Genomic DNA, 20,258 nt, shown 5'->3' on the forward strand with positions numbered 1-20,258 from the left:
TAAGTCTTGCTAGCACATCTAAGTGTAGTTCTACACCTCCAATCACCATTGCTATTGTGTATAGACCGCCAGGCCCCTATAGCAATTTCCTTAAGGAATTTGCAGATTTCTTAACAAACTTGGTGGTTACTACCAACAAGGCCTTGATTGTTGGTGATTTTAATATTCATATGGAAAATGAAAGTGATCCATTAACAAAAGCATTTACTACCATTCTTGACTCTGCCGGTGTACATCAGAAAGTAACTGGGCCAACTCATGCCTGTAACCACACCCTAGACCTGATTCTTAGTCATGGTGTCCTGGTAGAACACATATCAATTATCCCTCAGAATCCTCTACTTTCAGATCATTTAACATTTCAAATACAACATAACCCCCCTAAGGCCCCAGGTCAGAGGTACAATACTAGACGTTCCATAGCCTCATTATCCGCTGCAACTTTTCTGGATCAGCTCCCACAGTCCTTTAACCTTACCTCTGAAGCGTCAAGTGTAAATGAACTTGAACAGGTAACCATGAAAATGGTGGAATCATTTCGTACCACTCTTGATCATGTAGCACCACTCAAGAAAATAAAACATAGAGATAAGAAACCTGCCCCCTGGTACTCTAACCGTACACAGGAACTTAAACAAGCTTCACGAAAGCTAGAACGCAAATGGCGGTCAACAAAACTAGAAGTTTTTAGATCTGCCTGGAAAGAGAGCCTGTCTAAGTATAGACAGGCACTAATGACTGCTAGGTCTATGTATCTCTCTAAACTAATAGAAAATAACAAAACCAATCCTAAATTCCTGTTTGAATCTGTATCTAGGTTAACAAAGAATCATTCAATGTTAAACTCACAAGTACCAGAAGCTCTTAGGAGTGATGCCTTTATTACGTTTTTTAATAATAAAATAACCACAATTAGACATACCATCACGAGCATGCCCACGGCTGCACACAACCACCAATCTTCTGCTAGTGCTAGTGTTATTAGTACTAATGATAACACCTTTGAATGTTTCACTCCTGTAGTGCAGACAGAACTCCTTAAGTTAATTTCCTCTTGCAAACCCACTACTAGCCTTGTTGACCCAATACCCACCAATCTACTTAAGGAAATCGCACCACTGATTAGCACTACATTGTTAAACTTGTTAAACTCATCTCTTAGGCTTGGATATGTTCCTAAATCTTTTAAAATGGTTGTTATTAGACCTATCCTAAAGAAACCAAATCTTGAACCTAGTGACTTAGGAAACTCAAATCTCAAATCTTCCCTTCATTTCTAAAATTCTGGAGAAAGTTGTTGCTCACCAGCTGTCTTCCTTTCTTCAAAATAATAATGCTAACGAGCTATATCAGTCTGGTTTCAGACCCAATCATAGCACAGAAACGGCCTTAGTCAAAGTGATAAACGACTTGCTTATGGCTTCCGACCGTGGCTGTATATCGCTATTATTCTTACTGGATCTAACTGCAGCATTCGATACTGTAGACCATAATATTCTTTTGGACCGGCTGGAAACATTGATTGGCATTAAAGGGACAGCACTCCTGTGGTTTTGTTCGTATTTAACTGATCGTTACCAGTTTGTCCATGTAAACAATGAGTCATCCATAGCCACTAAAGTAAGATATGGTGTCCCGCAGGGATCAGTGTTGGGCCCACTACTGTTCAATCTATATATGCTACCACTTGGTAACATTATTAGAAATTACAGTGTTAATTTTCATTGTTATGCTGATGATACACAATTGTATCTATCTGTCAAACCTAGTGACGCATCCCAGCTCTCTTCTTTAGCCGACTGTCTGCTAGACATCCGTTGTTGGATGGCAAGGAATTTCCTCATGTTAAATACAGAAAAAACTGAGGTTCTTTTAAATCGGTCCTAAGGATGCTCGCAATAAGTTTGTAAACCCCAACCCTAGCGGCCTCCCTACTCAATTTAAAACAGTGGTCAGAAATCTTGGTGTCCTGGTAGACTCCGACCTCTGCTTCAGTGCTCACATAAATAGCATTACCAGCACGGCATTTTACCATCTACGGAACACAGCCAAGCTTCGGAAGATGCTTTCCTTTCAAGATGCAGAAAAACTAATACATGCCTTTATAACTTTCAGATTGGACTACTGTAATGCCCTCCTTTTGGGTTGTCCATCTGGATCTAGGGCTGGGCGATATGACGATATTATCATATATCGACGATGTCTCTTAAGAATCACGATGTCGATGTTGAAAATCAGTACCACATGATAATCGAAAATATCGGAAAATAACAATTAGGCTATAAAGAGGAAGGAGCTAAATATAAATTAATAGACTAGTAGAAGCCTATCATTCACTTACCTTTTTTGTTTTTAATGCATGCATACACCTTAAAGCACATCATTAAAAGGTTGATAAAAAGCCACTGTGTCTATTTTCATTGTGCAGAGAAGCGGTCCGCCGGCGGGATCTGACAGAAATTTCGCAAATCCGTTTAAATAACTCCGCGAGTTTTTGTCATATATACATTTTAAAAATACCTTCAGAAACCTTGGACGGTCTACTTTTCAAATATATATAGGTAGAAACTAAATATATTTTTACAGCTTCGTGATACGAATAGAAAGAACAAGAGTGACTGACTTAAGTGTCTGCGTCTCGAAGCGGCTCTGATCGCCCACCCACTTGCAAATCGCGCTATTCGCATGATAATAACATGATAATCAGACAGTTAGTATTGGGTAAAGAAATATGTGAATACGCCCATTGTGACCAAAATAAACAAGAGCACATGGCTGGGTAGTGTTTACACTGATCGGCTACAATATAGCTCACGGATAAGTCTCTGCCGCTGAAGTTTTGCGCCAGTGTTGCCACTTTCAGCAGCGAAGCTCATACCTGTGTTTATGGCTCAGTGGGCTAAGCCTGTGTGCCTGCAATCACGTGGTCGCCGATTCAAACGCAGCGTATTTAGAACGTGAATAGCGATCTTCCGCTGAGAGCGGTCCTACACGCTCCCGATACAAGTAAAACAAAGGTGACACGATTTGCTTTTTTGCCTATTTAACCTAATTTTAAAAACTTTAATACTTCTGACAATGGAAGTTTTGAAAAGAAGACAGATAACGGATTTAGTCAGTGTTTTTTTTTTCATGATTTTACATAATGATTTCAGCGAGATATAAACTGAAATACACGAGAAAGATACGCGCTCGACGATGCCCTCGTCCATAATAGTTACTGCATCATATTTATCGCTTTCTATATTTATATAGTCACAGTTTTTAATTTTTCATTCCATCTACTAATAAACTGTGAAAGGGATTTTATTGTTGCTACTTTTCTTGCGTTTCAAACTGCCTTTCCAAAGTGATGGGTGTGGGGTGCAGTGACATTCCAGACTGATGGGCCATTGACAGTATGCAAACTACTACAGGTGTGAGGACACCTACCTCATCAATATTCATTGTGAAGGCCACTGACTTTGAGAAAAAGAGTGTCACTCTAAAGTACTAACACTTTAGTAATCAAACTACATAAAATTTCAGAATGTCACTTTCACCTATGTGTAGCCAACCCCTGTGTCTATAAGCTTCAGAGCTCAAAAGTCTTACCTACAAATGTCTATAATGTGATTTTTTTACAAATTCTCAGCATGTCTGAAAATAGGTTTTTGAAAAGTATATGTTTAAAGTTGATTTTAACAAAAAATAGAATAACAACATTCTAAGAGGTCTCAGATTATTGGTGCTGAGTTTGTGCTGAATAAAAGCAAATGTAACACTTTGGGATAAATGTTTTTTAGATAGGTGAAATATTTTAAATAGGGTTGGGTCGATAGACGATGCCATCGTCCATCGCCGATGGCCGATAGACATCACGATGCTGAGCCGACATCGCGATCCTCCGCCCCACCCCCGCCGCAGCAGCAACCAGCTCACGAAAAACACACACTTAATCACACTATATAGCCAAATTAAATGCATGCTTTCCATTTCCGCATCTTTACTTATTTTATTATTATTATTATTATTACGAGGAAATAATAACAAGGAAGTTGTTAGCGATCACAATACAAATTACAGTGAACTCCAAACGAATTACACGAACTAGTTCGTTTACATTAATAAATGAGGCATACAGAAACAGTAAAAAAAAAATCAAAATAATTTTAATTAAATTAGATTAAATAAACTACACCAAATATGCCTTTTTCATGGTTTTACCATAACGAACAGATCTCGTCTGCGCATCTTTTGCGCGGATAACTTGACCGCAAATCCTACACACCACTTCAGACGTATCCCGTGGCTGCCCTGTTTCATTCGGTCTAAAGCCAAAGTATTGCCAGAAAGGTGAATTTGCACCGTTTTTACCAACCAAGTTTGTCGACGCTTATTCATGCCAGAGTCCCGCGGAAAAAGTGATTGACAGGTGGTAATTTGTGTGTAACTTATCTTTATTTATTTATGGTTTGGTTATGGGTAAAACAAAGACCATGCGGGTCAGGTAGTGGAAACGGTAGGCTACAATTAATTAATTCGTTATGAATTAATTATTTAACAACAACCATCCCTCCCCTCCCCAAAAACGTTGCATTCTGACACGGATGACCCTTGCTATCCATGCTTTTTTTCGACGCCATTGTTGTCATGAATAATTCCGTGGAGCGTCGAGTGGTCACGTGACAAATTATGAGGCGCGTACAATTTAATTCTTTTTTATTGATCATTCAATAAAATGCGCGCATTTCTTTGTGCAGCTCTTCACCGTTTTAGGCGCGTGATGGCGTGCACGCGCAATTGTGCACCTTAAAGGACAAGCCCTGGGGCAGACGATATTATCAAATATCACGATATTTTTAAAGGCGATAATTGATAAAAAAAATTTTTACATATCGCCCAGCCCTATCTGGATCCCTACATAAACTTCAGTTAGTACAAAATGCAGCTGCCAGAGTTCTCACAAAAACTAAAAAATTTGATCACATTAGCCCTATCCTGTCCTCCCTGCACTGGCTACCAGTCAAGTATAGGATTCACTACAAATTACTGCTATTAACCTACAAAGCTCTGAATGGCCTTGCACCACAATATCTTAATGATCTTCTGGTCCCTTACAACCCTTCTCGCCTGCTTCGATCACAAGGAGCAGGATATCTATTAGTTCCTAAAGTAGACAGGGCTGCGGCAGGCTGCAGAGCATTCTCTTACAGAGCTCTGCAGCTGTGGAATGGTCTCCCGAGGGATGTGCGGGATTCAGGCACACTCTCGCTTTTCAAGTCTAGATTAAAAACGCACTTGTATAGTTTAGCGTATAGGAAACCTAGTTCTGGTTCCAGCTAGTCGCTCACTCCCAGTCAGACTAACAGTATGAGGTGAAGAGCTGGGTGGGGATCGGTGTCATTGGCTTTGGATAAACTGATGCGTCAGTGCTGTCACTCTAGCTTTACACTAGAGTGCTGATGTTCAGGGAGTCCCAATGCCTGTGTTCCGCCTGTCTCTCCCTCTTTCTCATGCTGCTATAGCCAGATCTGCCGGAGCCTAGATGAATATTGCACTCGATCATTTTGCTTGCATTGCCTCTGGTTTCCTCAACTCTGGCTAATACACTATTTTCTTACTTCCTCCCTCACCCCTTCTGGGGTGTGCTGCCTGGAGATCCATGTCATCGAAGAATTTATGCCTCTGCTGCCTGCAAGACTACTACCTCCGGCAACTACCCTCCAACCTGCCTGCCCTTGGCTCACGCGATGCCTCTCCATCCTTCCCTGCGGCTGTGCCACTGTTGATCTTGCCATCATGCATCAAGCACCCCGTGCCTGCACCGGTCGGCCGCTGCATTGAGACTGATATTTCAACCCCTGTGTTAGCTTAGTCATATCATCTTGTTTTGTTTGACTCATCTGCCGGCCCCTGGAGGATGGGCTCCCCCTTTGGGTCTGGTTCCTCCCAAGGTTTCTTCCTCTTAGGGAGTTTTTCCTTGCCACCGTTGCCTTTGGCTTACTCATTGGGGGGTCCTTACGTGGCAGAAATGTAAAGCGCATTGAGACAATGTAATGTTGTGATAATGCACTATATAAATAAAATTGCATTGCATTGCATAGAATAAAGAGTGTGTTCTGTCTCGGCAAGCAAGTCTCCTCATCCTTTGCTTGCTTTTCTACTAGCACAGCCTGATACATGTAAAGCTGATAATATACTCATAAGGCAAATCAGTCAGACAACGCATAAAACAGCAGTTAACATAATAGCTCCGTAACTCTCAAGAGCTTTTGTGAAGAACTACCCATGTGAAACCTAAATGGTGATCACGCTTATTTCCATTCTAACAATATCCAATGGACTGAGAAGTTTAGATCTTGCTGTAAGCAAAGTGTGCTTTCATGTGAGAAAATCACTTCTGTGATTAAAGTAGCCAAATCGATTAACAACTGAAACTGGCGTGTTTTCTGGAGGGATTTCCAAAGTAGCTTTGCACTGATTATGTAAAATAACTGCAGTATACAGGTAATAAAACAAATGTGAATGATAGATTATTCATATTTCATCAATTGTATTTTATTAACATATATCATTATTTTGAGAGGAGTAAGTGAAATTAGAAATTTTATCAATGGTTAAAAAGAACAGTCTATTGTCACGTTTTAAAATTTCAAGTCCAAACCAAGACACAAATTCAAGAGATGTTTTCAATTCTGAGACAATTTCAAGTAAGTGAAAAAATTATCTTGAGACACGAGTACTACGACATTCCGGTTTCACATTTAAAAATTAAAGGCAACCTAAAGGATACTCAAATAGTCAATATTAAAACAATCATTTAACTATTTAAACATTTGTTGTAAATCACTAACATGATGAAAAACTGACTTACGGTTCACGGGGTCATAGGCAACGTATGTTGCCCTGAAGCCTTTGTCTGTGTATGACTCATCTGAATGGAACGTGACTTCTAGTGTGTTGTTCTGGCTTGAAAGGGCCAGCAAAGACTTCTCTCCACAGTATCTGTATGGAAAAAGCAAAAAAAAATGCAGAAAAGAAATATTCATCTATTTTCCACTCCTTATCCTGTGTAAACTCTATCGCAGGCAGTATAGGACACAAGGCAGGGACACCCTGGAAGGGATAGCAGTCCATCACAGGAAAAGTTAGAGAAACCAGTTTGCTTAACTGCATGTGGGAGTTCCTCGAGGAAACCTGTGCAAACACGAAGAATATGCAAACTTCCCCCCAAGTGGAGGTGGAGACAGAAGTTAAACTCACAGGCATGCAGATGTGAGACCACAGTGCTGTTCAACTCCCATCCATTACATGGCATTTTCTCTATGAGTAACAATCTCAGGAGTGATATACTTTGTTTATAAATAGCATCACACACACTACTAGTATAAACACTTCACTATTAGTGAGACATTTGTCAAGAGTAATTCAGCCACAATAAATAAACAGCCTTACTTTGTGCCCAACACCTCTACATAGTCCTTGTGGCAGACCTTAACATCCACTTTTGGTTCCTTCATGCGAAACATAGTGAATCTCAGCTGGATTTTCATGTTTGCAGGTACCTGACAGACAAAAAGGCCACTCTGATTGGCAAATTACTAGACCATGGGAGAACTGACCTACTTGGCATAATATTTTACTATTCTGACACAGTGTCACCTTAACGGGTTAAATCAGAATCAGAGAGGAGGTACAGATGTGGGGGGTTATTAGTAATGTATTTATGATCACAGTCTTAAAGATACAGCATGTTCATTTGTTGACATGTTGTGCTACCACTTTAAAGCAATACAAAATAAAAATACAAAATAAATGTGATTAAAAAGTTATTTTTATTTAATGTGGGTATTGCTCATATTGCATGGCTAAACTGTACTTGATTTTTTAAAAAACATAACATGTAAATGCATATGCAAATGGGTTATCTGGCAAGGTGCAATTTGGACATATGGAGGAAGAGCTGGGCTCTGCCAGACTGTCTATATTTAATCCCTGGTCACCTTTAAAAATAGTGACTATACATATTCTAACCACCCGAAAATGTGATCTTGGAGCATTATTAATAAATGTATTCTTTCTAGATAATAAAAACTGTATCAAACATAAAAAGGAAACTTTTCCACTACAGATTCTCAGTAAAAAAACAGAAAACTATTTTCTTGAAAGCTATTACATAAATGTGCGCAAATTTTTACACAAGTTAACATTTCTCAGCCTTAGAAGAAACAGTGACTGGAATTTTTGAGTCCCAAATATTGACAGCAAGCTTGAACATACTTTAGTCATATGTAATTACCTCAATTGTCCATTTGCAGTCTACAGAATTAGGGTAGAAGCTGGGGTAATGTGGAGAGTGAAAACTCCCAGACTTATTGGTCAATCGTCCTCCACATTGGTTAGCTTTAAAAGAATAAGACACAAAAAGATCCTTAAGCCTAAATTAGACCATGTCACGAAGGCTCCACTGGATATTGAACACTTCATGGAATCTACACAAAATCTTCAGCCATGGAAATATAAAGCTTTAAGGTTTGCCTGGCTAATAAGATCTCTGACATGCATCATCTCCCTACTGAGATGTTGAGTGGTGAGTGGAGCTGTCTCAGATATAATGTTAGTACCTGTGATTAAGGGGACGAACATGTACATAGCACTGAAGCCAGGTTTCTCCCTGCCACTGTCCGATACCAGGTTTATTGACATTAGGTTGCTTGATGACACAACCTCAAGGGGGTTGCTGGGAGGCCTCTGACCACACTTCCTGTAGAAGAAAAAAAGCAACAATTACAACAACTTAATTCTTAGAAGGGAATGCATTGCATATCTGAGTAACATATATTAAAATAAAGCAGAATTTTATTGTACTTTTTATTTAATCTTTTCAAAACTCAAGTTAAAATATTTCTACCATAAAAATAGGCATATTTGAATTTGCGTTTTGACTCTATTTGTGACTTTTAAAGAAAGCTGCCAAGCAAGAAATACTGGCAGTGTACATTGTGCCTAGACCTTTCCAAAACACGTACTCAAAAAGCACTTTACCAATATACACTACAGAGTGATCATGACCTTGGAGACTATCCAAGGATGCACAGAGCACCTGGACAGAATGTCAGTGTATCACAGGACACACACACACACACATACACACATGACAATTTGAAGTGTTTCTCTAGGTTGTGGAAGGAAAATGGTATACGTAAGGTAATGCAAGTTTATTTATATATGATGAGCCGTAACATAGAAACCACCTCCCTAATATTGTGTAGATCCCCATTGTGGAGGCATGGACTCCAAAAAGTGTGCTGTGGCATCAGGGATCAGGACGTTAGCAGTACATCCTCTAAGACCTGTAAGTTGCAAGGTGAGGTCTACATGGATTGGACTTGTTTGTCCAGTGCATCCCATAGATGCTCGAAGAGATTGCGATCTGGGGAATCTTTTCCACGTTCCTCAAACCATTCCTGAACATTTTTTGCAGTGTAGTAGCTGAAAAAGGCCACGGCTACTGTGGCTACGCAGACCTATATACGGCAAACTGCAACCAGATGGGCTAGCCTTTGCTTCCCACATGCATCAATGAGCCTTGGGCGCCCATGACCCTGTTGCTTGTTCACCAGTTGGCCTTCCCTGGACCAATTTTGGCGGTACTAACCACTGCTTATATTAGGAACACCCCACAGAACCTGTCATTTTGGAGATGCTCTGATCCAGTTGTCTAGCCATCACAATCTGGCCCTTGTCAAAGTCACTCAGATCCTTACACTTGCCCATTTTTCCTACATCTAACACATGAACTTCAGGAACTGACTGTTCACTCATCAAATATACAATAGCACCCTTGACAGATGCCATTCAAAAAGAGATAATCAATGTTATTCACTTCAGCTCTCAGTAGTTTTAATGTTCTGGCTGATCAGTGTATATCACATTTCATACAGAGGCAGTTCATGGTGTTAAACAGATAATAAAAAAGACATATAGTAAAAAACACATATAGTAATGCAGAGAAGTCATTAACAACAAAAAAATAGAGTAAAAATAAAATGTAATGTGGTATTTGAATTTATTCAAAGGCATGTCTGAATAAAAATGTTTTCAAGCTAGATTTAAATGTGTCTACTGCTGCACATCCAAATTCTTTTGGGAGCAGGTTTGGGAGCATAATGGCTGAGAACCATTTCACCATGTTTGGTTCTATCTCTGCACTAATAGCTGACCAGTCCCTAGAGGTCTAAGATCTAGCAGTTTAACCTAAACGAAACTGACAGACACTGCAGCAACATGCAAACTCCATAGGCAAATTTCAAGAGAGGTTCAAAGTTGTGATTTCCCCTGTTCCCTGCTGTGTCTGATCGGTATAGGGTTGGGACCCATTATTTTACTATACGGCTACATGCCTGCAGTCCTTGCTACTGTAAATGATACAGACACACATTGTTCACTTACAGTTTTTTTTATTGCTTTAGCTCATTTCTCAAATGACAATATCGGCAAAATAGGTGTAATCTTTTCACTATAATATAACTTCTGCAAAGCACAACGTCATTTCTCATTGTTTCATGCAAATTTACAAATGTTTCAGTACATGCATGCAAATTGTTTTGTACAATTGTCATTATTTGGCACTATTTCCATTTTCTTTAGTCTTGTTGGTCAAAACAGATTATGTAATTTCCCCAGTGTAATAATTTTACACCAAAAACTAAATATGCAAGTGATTATTGCATAAGCCACCACATGCGAAACAGTTAACCAAAGTTTTAAACGGATTCAAAAATATAATACATAAATTGCAGTGATACAGCATTGTTGTGTTTTTGGTCCCCACAGTACATGATTTTGTCTCCATTTTGTTGTTCTTGTATTGCTGTTTTCTGTTATACAGTGCTGTGTAACAGCTCAGAAGCATACTTACACTGACATACTGACAATATACCTAAGAGTTTTGACTCTAATGGTCAAAAACAATGCTGATTGTACTTTTCGTTTTCTTAGCACTGACTGATACATTGGTGGAATTATTTGCTTTCGATATGAGTTAATTGTTCTGGGTGAGTCATGGCCTTTTGCAGCTTAACCTTACTGTTATACTATATGTATGAATTGTTTTGACAAATGCTCTTATAGTCGTGAAAATATTAAATATGTTTCATGAAATGTGCTAAAGCACAAATATTTTTTTATCACAAATTGCCATGCTTAAACAGAAAATATTTAAAGCAAAAAATTACTGTCTACAAAACAAAGCCTAAAACCAAAAAATGCTATTTGCATACATAAGAACATAAGAACATAAGAACTATACAAACGAGAGGAGGCCATTCGGCCCATCGAGCTCGCTTGGGGAGAACTTAACTAATAGCTCAGAGTTGTTAAAATCTTATCTAGCTCTGATTTAAAGGAACCCAAGGATTCAGCTTGCACTACGTTATCAGGAAGACTATTCCATACTCTGACTACACGCTGTGTAAAGAAGTGCTTCCTTAAATCCAGTTTGAAATGTTCTCCCGCTAATTTCCACCTATGGCCACGAGTTCTTGTATTTGAACTAATGCTGAAGTAACTATTCGGTTGAACAGCATCCAAACCTGTTAGAATCTTATAGACCTGGATCATGTCCCCCCTCAGTCTCCTTTGCTTGAGGCTGAACAGATTTAGCTCAAATAACCTTTCCTCGTATGACATTCCTCTAAGACCAGGAATCATTCTTGTGGCCCTACGCTGCACCTTTTCTAAGGCCGCTATGTCCTTTTTAAGATATGGTGACCAAACCTGTACACAATATTCTAGGTGAGGTCTCACCAAGGAATTGTATAATCTTAGCATTACCTCCCTTGACTTAAACTCCACACACCTGGAGATGTACCCCAACATCCTATTGGCCTTTTTTATTGCTTCCCCACACTGGCGAGAATGAGACATGGAAGCATCAACATACACACCAAGGTCTTTCTCATAATCAGCTACCTTTATTTCAGTAGGTCCCATAAAATACCTGTACTTTATATTTCTGCTCCCTACATGGAGTACCTTACATTTGTCTATGTTAAATTTCATCTGCCAGGTGTCAGCCCAGTCACTAATTAAATTAAGATCCCGCTGTAGCTGCTGAGCCGCTAGTTCAGTATCTGCTACACCACCCACCTTGGTGTCATCTGCAAATTTCACCAGTTTACTGTATATATTGGTGTCTATATCATTTATGTAAATTAGGAACAAAAGTGGTCCTAAAATTGAACCCTGCGGTACCCCACTATGAACGCAGGCCCACTGTGACATCGAGCCTCTTATAACTACTCGCTGCTTCCTATCCGTTAACCAGTTATCAATCCAAGTCGCTACAGTTCCTAAAATACCTGTCGCTTTGAGTTTAAGTGAGAGCCTCTTGTGGGGAACAACATCAAAAGCCTTTTGGAAATCTAAATAGATGACATCATAGGCCTTCTTATCATCAACTTCCTGAGTAGCTTCCTCAAAAAACTCCAACAGATTTGTTAAACAGGATCTACCTCTCCTAAATCCATGCTGGCTATCCCTCAAAATGTTATTTGAGTCCAGGTAATCTACCATTTTCTCTTTGATTATAGCCTCCATAACTTTACCAGTTATACAAGTTAGACTGATTGGCCTATAGTTTGACAAATTACTTCTATCCCCTTTTTTGAAAATGGGCGTTATGTTGGCATGCTTCCAATCAGAAGGTACCACACCTTCAGATAAGGATTTTTGAAACAGTAATGTTAAGGGTCGGCAAATAATATCCCTCATCTCTTTTAACACTATAGGTAAGATGCCATCAGGGCCCTGTGATTTATTTATTTTGAGCTTAGCTAGGCTTTGCAAAACATCAGCTTCAGTTATATATATATTAGTTATAGACGATGTTGAATTAGTAATAAGAACTGGTAAGTTACTAGTGTCCTCGACAGTGAATACCCGTGCAAAACTATCATTGAACTCATTTACTATGTCAATGTCGTTTTCAATTATAAGACCCTTACTATCCTGCAGATTAGTAATTTCAGCTTTTAGAGCTCTTTTAGAGTTAAAATACTGGAAGAAACTTTTAACGTCATCCTTAGCCTCCAATGCGATCTTCCTTTCGACATTCCTTTTAGCTCGTCTAATGTCATTTTTTAATTCAGCCTGTAGATTTAGATACTCTTGCTTTATTATGTCATCATCAGTTATTTTCCATCTCTGGAACAAAGCCCTTTTCCTCCTTACTTTATACTTTATGTCCCTATTAAACCACCTAGGTTGCAATTTCCTAGATTTATTCTTGCTAGAAACAGGTGTGAAGTCCTCTTGTACTTGCAATAATGTGCTTTTAAAAAATTCCCATGCCTCTTCAACAGTTTTGTTATTTAACTCCATCCAGTTCACGGTTTCTAGTTTTAATCTCATACAATTGAAGTTAGCCTTCCTAACATTATATATTTTTGATTTGGACTTTGCTCTTCGGGCACTAAACTTAACCTCAAATTTAACCATGTTATGATCGCTACTGTCAAGTGGTTCTAAAACATCTAATTTACCAATCCTGTCCTGGTTATTAGACAAAACAAGATCAAGAATGGCATCTCCCCTGGTAGGGGTGTTAACAAACTGAGTAAAAAAACAATCCTGTACTAATTCCACCATCTCAAGTTCATTTTCAGAAGAGCCAGCAACAATGTCCCACTGTATCCCCGGTAGATTAAAATCACCCATAACTACCACATCATTTTTATTGCTCATAATCCTAATATCACTGTATAACAATCTGCTTTCCTCAGCAGCTACATTGGGTGCTCTGTAACAAACACCGACAATTAGGCTATTTGAGTTTGTAGCATCTAATTTTACCCATATAGCTTCCGTACTTTTACTTATATCAGTAAGCTCCCTTGCCTGCAAGATTTCCTTTACATATACTGCAACACCACCTCCCTTCTTACCTATACGGTCTTTACGGAACAATGTGTAACCATCCATATTATATTCTTGTCCATCCTTATCACTCAACCACGTTTCAGTTATTGCTATAATATCATAAGAGTCCGATGAGATAAGAGCCTCTAAATCATGAATTTTATTCCTAATACTCCTGGCGTTTAAATACAGACAACAAAGGGTAGGCTTATTACAGTGCCTACTTATAATATGATTTTTTTGGGCTTTCCGTTTCCCCCCAGTTACATACTTAACTAACCTCCCTGCCCCCCCAGTCCCTAGTTTAAACATTCCTCAACTACTCTACAAATACGCCTTCCCAGTACACTGGTTCCCCTCCGGTTCAGATGCAACCCATCCGGCTTGAACAGGTCCCACCTGTTCCAGAAGGTCCTCCAGTGCCCCATAAACCTAAACCCCTCTTTCCTACACCATCCTTTTAGCCACGCATTTAATCTCCTTATCTCAGCTAACTTAGCCTCACTTGCGCGTGGCACGGGGAGTATTTCGGAAAATACCACCATGGACGTTCTGCTTCTAAGCTTATTGGCGACTTCTATAAATTTATCCTGCAGAACAGCCCTTCTACCCTTGCCTATGTCGTTGGTGCCAACATGCACCACAACAACTGGATCCACCCCAGCTGGGGCCAAAAGCTTGTCCACACGATCTGGAAGGTCTCCTACCTGGGCACCAGGCAGGCAAGACACCGTACGGGACCCTCTATCACGCGTGCACACATAACTGTCTACTCCCCTAATAATTGAATCCCCCACTACCACAACCTCCCTCTTTCTGGGGGGAGGGGGCTCCTCAGTGCCCAAGGGCCCACCTGCTTCCCCAGTCCCTTCCGGCTCTAAAGCTGGAAGCACCTGAAACCTGTTAGACACAGACACCTCAGGTGATGCCGCCTCTGTAACGTGTGTACGCCTTTTCCTGCGTCTACGACCTACGGTCACCCAGCTCTCTCGACCTCTCTGCTCTTCATTCTCCCTCCCCCCCGTTAGTGGCGTACACACCGTCTCCCTAAACGGCGTATCAACTAGCTCATCTAACTCACTGTTGCATTGGATGCGAGCCAGTTGCTCCTCAAGGTCGCGAACCTTGACCATGAGTGAGTCCACTAGCTTACATCGCTCGCAGATGAAGTCCGACTGGACACTAACGTCCAGAAGGGCAAACATCTTGCAAACGCAACACTGAGCTGGCCCCATAATTAACTAACTCACTATGACCCCGTACTCCCAGCCCAGTAAATTTATATAGTGTATTTAACTATAAAGATTAATTTGCGTAACAATAAATGCAGTAACGTGCGGAGTACACTAAAATAAGTTATTACTTGTGTTAAAACGGAACTTTATTATTATTTTATTAAAAATTTTAAACCTGATAAACTTACTACTACTTACCAGAAGAACTTCTGCCTGAACCAAGTATGAACTAAAAACAAGGCGAAATCGAAGTTGCTCTTGGGAGGTCGAAAAACCACAAAAACCCCCTCACAGCAGGCTACTGCCGGAGCGGGAAAAAAGTGGAAAATGTCCTCCCGGCCCCGACTGGCGACCGAGCAAAGCTCAGGAGCAACTGTCCTTTTCCGACGCTTGGTAGCGATACCGACGTTAGATGTTATTAGTTATAATCGCCCCGCGGGTGTTTGTTACGGAGTTTAAACGCGGACAGAAAAACGCCGCGCACGCGACACCCGCAGCTCTTCTGTCGGTAATAATCGCGCTGTTGATTAACAGACAGGACAGACAAGCACTCACGCTGACCGAAATAAGAACAATAAATAGAAATAAACAGCCACCCACGTAAACAGGTAAAGCACACAAACACTCAAAACACTCCAAAAAAACAATCCCAAACAATCGCTGCAGCTCAACACCACTCTCTCGCAGCAATCGCAGCAATCCCAGCAATCCTCGCAGCAATCGCAGCAATCCTCGCAGCAATCCCAGCAATCCCTGCGCCTCTATCGAGGTGGGATAGAAAATCAGATAAATCAGATTCTGCAGATAAGCAGATAAGCCAGTACCATATTCAGACCTGGTTCGCATTTAGCTCAAAGTGTAAAATATAATGTGAAATATAGCAACCTAACCTATTTGCATTACCGTAGGCTTTCACGTTTGCACCAATGAAAAAACTGCCCCTAAATACTGGATAAAAATTACTCTATACAGGGATTGTTTATGAATCTGAAGGAAAAACAAATCAATGATTAAATACACATATACACATCTATGAAAGAGACAAACAGAGGAGAGAGAGAGACAGACAGACAGACAAATATATAGACAAACAGATAGATATGCCTTCTGTCTCTGTTTGCCTAACAAAACCCAGGAAACATGCCATCTGGACAATCAGGAGAGTACTGGAAGCTACTGGGAATCTAACAAGCATCCTAAAAGATTAAGGAAGGTAGGACTGCTAATAACAATTATTCTTCTATGTATTAATCTATCGACTAGAGGAAATATTGTGGATAAACAAGGTAAAAAGATGTTGATGATGTGGAGCTGCTTTTAGCTGATTAAAGTCTGACATGTTTGTAAATATAGTTTTCATTTTTATTTCAGTTTGCGAATTATTTTCTTTAGTGTCCTTTTTCGTTTCATTTTTAGTTTACGATAACACTGGTCCCAACACTTAGGGTGGTTTTGCTTATTCTGGCAGTCCAGAATAGCACCTGTGTGTCTTCAGGTGCTTGTGGATAGCACTAGTGATGCTATGATATGCCATCAAACTTTGCACAGTGTAAAACCACCTTTTTGTTTTGTTATAATTTGAGCTACTCCCATAATTATGTAGTGATATTAAACGGAAAAAAGGAAAAAATGTTTTAGTGAATTGAAGAGTATAAGAAAACAATGATAGTTTAATTAAAAGTCAAGTCCACGTATTTTCAGCGTCGATGTCATAGACTATGTTGATTAATCGCAACAGCCCCAAAGGAAAGTAGAATAAAGGTGCACAAGGTGTACAAAAGCAGTCCTTATTCAAAATAATGCATCTTTTTGGGTTTCCCCTCGTTTAACACACCTGATTCAACTTCTTGTGCTAATTACCACATAGCTGTTGAGCTGAATCATTTGTGGTGGAACAGGGAAAGAACCAAGCTACACAGGGCTGCGGCCCTCCAGGACTGCAGTTTGACACCCCTGCTTTAGATAGAAAGCAGAGTGCTTTATCTGATAATTCTGTCCAAACCCCCAAAATGTGGTGTACGCTAATGACAGCATTATGCTTGGGGGAGGGTTCTCATTAGGAATGGATGTGAACTAAAGTAATGAAGAATGGCTCAGAACAGGAAACACCCAAAGCTTATTAGGAAATTTATCTTTAAGCAGGACAGTACCAAGGCAACACTGGAAAGGTGAGAACAAAATGCCAAATTTCAAAGAGCCATCCAGCCAAAGTCCCAAGATAAACTGCACTGAGAATATACGGTATGCTCTGCAACCCACTGTCAACAAGTGCCGGACAAGGAACTGGCATTAGCTTGAGATAATCTGCCAAGACCAAATTAGAGATCATCACTCATAACCAGAGTGCAAAGCTGGTAGATACCTACTGCCATTAGACTTAAAGCTGTAATTGTGGGAAAAGGTGGAGCTATTACAATACTTGTGTGAGGTCAGAATACTTATGCAAACAGCATGTTTTAGTTTTAAGCTTTTTCACTATGTAATAAAAATAACAGGCAAACGTGTGTTTGATTTATAATACAACAGCATTTGAAAACATTTCATATCAGCACTATCATTTCCAAAATTCATAAACACCTTGAGATTCTTATGAACAACATCCTACTATCACTGACCATGTTAGAATAGAAACCACTAGTACAGTAAAAACAGAAACATTTTCAGACCATAAAAGACCATATCATACAGTAGGCTTATTGGAAATCCAGAGGAGCAGTGATAGACCATTATTACAAATTCTATCGAAAGTTTAAGCTTACTGAAATATGATCCCATCCCGAGTGCCCCTGTCTTGTGTCCTGGCTAACCCTGAACTGGATAAGAGATTATGAAAAATTGATGTATTGGAGCCGACACCTTATCGTGGTGGAGGGGTTTGCGTGTTCCAATGATCCCAGGAGCTTAGTTGCTGGTAGGCTCACCCAAGGCAAACAGGTCCTGGGTGAGGAACCAGACAAAGTGCGGTTCATTAGACCCCTTATGATGAGTAATAACAAAGATCCACAAAGAAGGCAGGTGGGTCTGCCCTCCAATGGGCTCACCACCTGTAGAATGGGCCAAAGGGGTCTGGTGCAGTGTGAGTTGGGCAGTGGCCGAAGGCGGGGACCTTGGCAGTCTGATTCACGGCTGCAGAAGCTAGCTCTAGGGACATGGGATGTCACCTCTCTGGTGGGGAAGGAGCCTGAGCAAAATATAGACTCCTTGAGGGGGATTTACCCTCTTCCACTCTGGAGTTGCTCACGAGGAGAGACGCCGAGCACAGGTGGGCACACTTATTGCCCCCTGGCTGGGCGCCTGTACATTGGGGTTTACCGCGGTGGACGAGAGGGTAGCCTCCCTTAGCCTTCGGTTGGGGGGATGGGTCCAGCCTGTTATTTGCGCTTATGCGCCAAGTGGCAGTTCAGAATACCCAAGGAGTCCTTGGAAGGGGTGTTGGAGAGCACTCTTCCTGGGGACTCTCTTGTTCTGCTGGGGGACTTCAATGCTCACGTGGGCAATGACAGTGTATTGGACACTCGGGTTAGGAGAGAGGTGGAGCTGTCAACCGATCACCACCTGGTCCGCTGGTGGACGAGGAAGCCGGTTGGACCTGGCAGACCCAAGCGTATAGTGTGGGTCTGCTGAGAACGTCTGGCGGAATCCCCTGGCAGAAGGAGCTTCAACTCCTACCTCCAGCAGAACTTCGCCATGTTCCAGGGGACGAGGGGGACATTGAGTCCGAATGAGCCATGTTCCGCGTCTCCATTGTGGCGGCGGCTGACAGGAGCTGTGGCCATAAGGTGGTCAGGGCCTGTAGCAGCGACAATCCCTGAACCCGCTGGTGGACACCGGTGGTGAGGGATGCCGTCAAGCTGAAGAAGGAGTCCTATCAGGCCTTTTTAGCCTGTGAGACTCCGGAGGCAACTGATGAGTACCGGCGGGCCAAGCAGAACGCGGAGTTTGGAAAGGCCATTGAGAAAGACTTCCGGACGGCTTCCAGGAGATTCTGGTCCACCATCCGGCGGCTCAGGGTGGGAAAGCGGTGCAGCATCAACACTGTTTATGGTGGGGATGGGGCGCTACTGACCTCAGCTCGGGATCAATCCCACCGACACACCTTCTAATGAGGAAGCAGAGTCTGGGGACTTGGGGGTGGACTCACCTATCTCTGGGGCGGAGGTTGCTGAGGTGATTAAAAAGCTTCTCGGTGGCCAGGCCCCAGGGATAGATGAGATCTGCCCGGAGTTCCTCAAGGCTCTGGATGTTGCAGGGCTGTCCTGGTTGACACGCATCTGCAGCATCGCGTGGACATCAGGGGCTGTGCCTCTGGATTGGCAGACAGGGGTGGTGGGCCCTGGCCGTGAAACAGTGGACCGGCTCTATACTCTCAGCAGGGTCCTGGAGGGTGCGTGGGAATTTGCCCAACCAGTCTACATGTGCTTTGTGGACTTGGAGAAGGTATTCGACCACATCCCTCAGGGAGCTCCGGGAGTATGGGATGCCAGGCTACCTTATAAGGGCTGTTCGTTCCCTGTACAACCAGTGTCAGAGCTTGGTCTGCATTGTTGGCAGTAAGTCGGACTTGTTTCTGATTCTGTTCATAAATTTTATGGACAGAATTTCTAGGTGCAGCCAGGGCGTTGAGGGTGTCCGGTTTGGTGACTGCAGGATTAGATCTCTGCTTTTTGCAGATGTAGTGGTTCTGTTGGCCTCATCAGACCATGACCTTCGGCTCTCACTGGAACAGTTCGCAGCTGAGTGTGAAGTGGCTGAGATGAAAATCAGTACCTCCAAATTCGAGACCGTGGTCCTCAGCCGGAAAAGGGTGGAGTGCTCTCTCCGGGACGGGGAGGGAGTCCTTCCCCAAGTGGAGGAGAATAAGTATCTTGAGGTCTTGTTCACGAGTGAGGGAAGGATGGAGCGAGAGATAGACAGGTGGATCAGTGCTGCATCAGCAATGATGCGGAAGCTGCATCGGTCTGTCATGGTGAAGAAGGAGCTGAGCCAAAAGGCAAAGCTCTCGATTTACCAGTCGATCTACGTTCCTACCCTCACCTATGGTCATGAGCTGTGGGTAGTGAGTGAAAGAACAAGGTTGCGAATACAAGCGACTGAAATGGGTTTTCTCTGTAGGGTGGCTGG

At 41.6% G+C, this 20,258-nt stretch overlaps 1 protein-coding gene across 3 annotated transcripts in view; it reads right to left on the bottom strand.

Annotated features, from left to right (window-relative positions):
• Positions 1-20,258, bottom strand: part of LOC140586344 (suppressor of tumorigenicity 14 protein homolog) — a 64,222-nt gene that overhangs the window by 15,849 nt on the left and 28,115 nt on the right. For 2 of the 3 annotated variants that reach the window (XM_072708151.1, XM_072708150.1), the window contains exons 8-12: positions 17,994-18,074; positions 8,607-8,746; positions 8,282-8,385; positions 7,438-7,547; positions 6,857-6,987 (exon numbers count right to left, since the gene is read on the bottom strand). In XM_072708151.1, coding sequence (XP_072564252.1) covers positions 6,857-6,987; positions 7,438-7,547; positions 8,282-8,385; positions 8,607-8,746; positions 17,994-18,074 — 566 coding nt within the window. The remainder of the gene's footprint in view (positions 1-6,856; positions 6,988-7,437; positions 7,548-8,281; positions 8,386-8,606; positions 8,747-17,993; positions 18,075-20,258) is intronic. The other variant, XM_072708152.1, reaches the window with a different exon arrangement.

This window comes from Paramormyrops kingsleyae, unplaced genomic scaffold, assembly GCF_048594095.1.
Source record: "Paramormyrops kingsleyae isolate MSU_618 unplaced genomic scaffold, PKINGS_0.4 ups41, whole genome shotgun sequence".
NCBI lineage: Eukaryota > Metazoa > Chordata > Actinopteri > Osteoglossiformes > Mormyridae > Paramormyrops > Paramormyrops kingsleyae.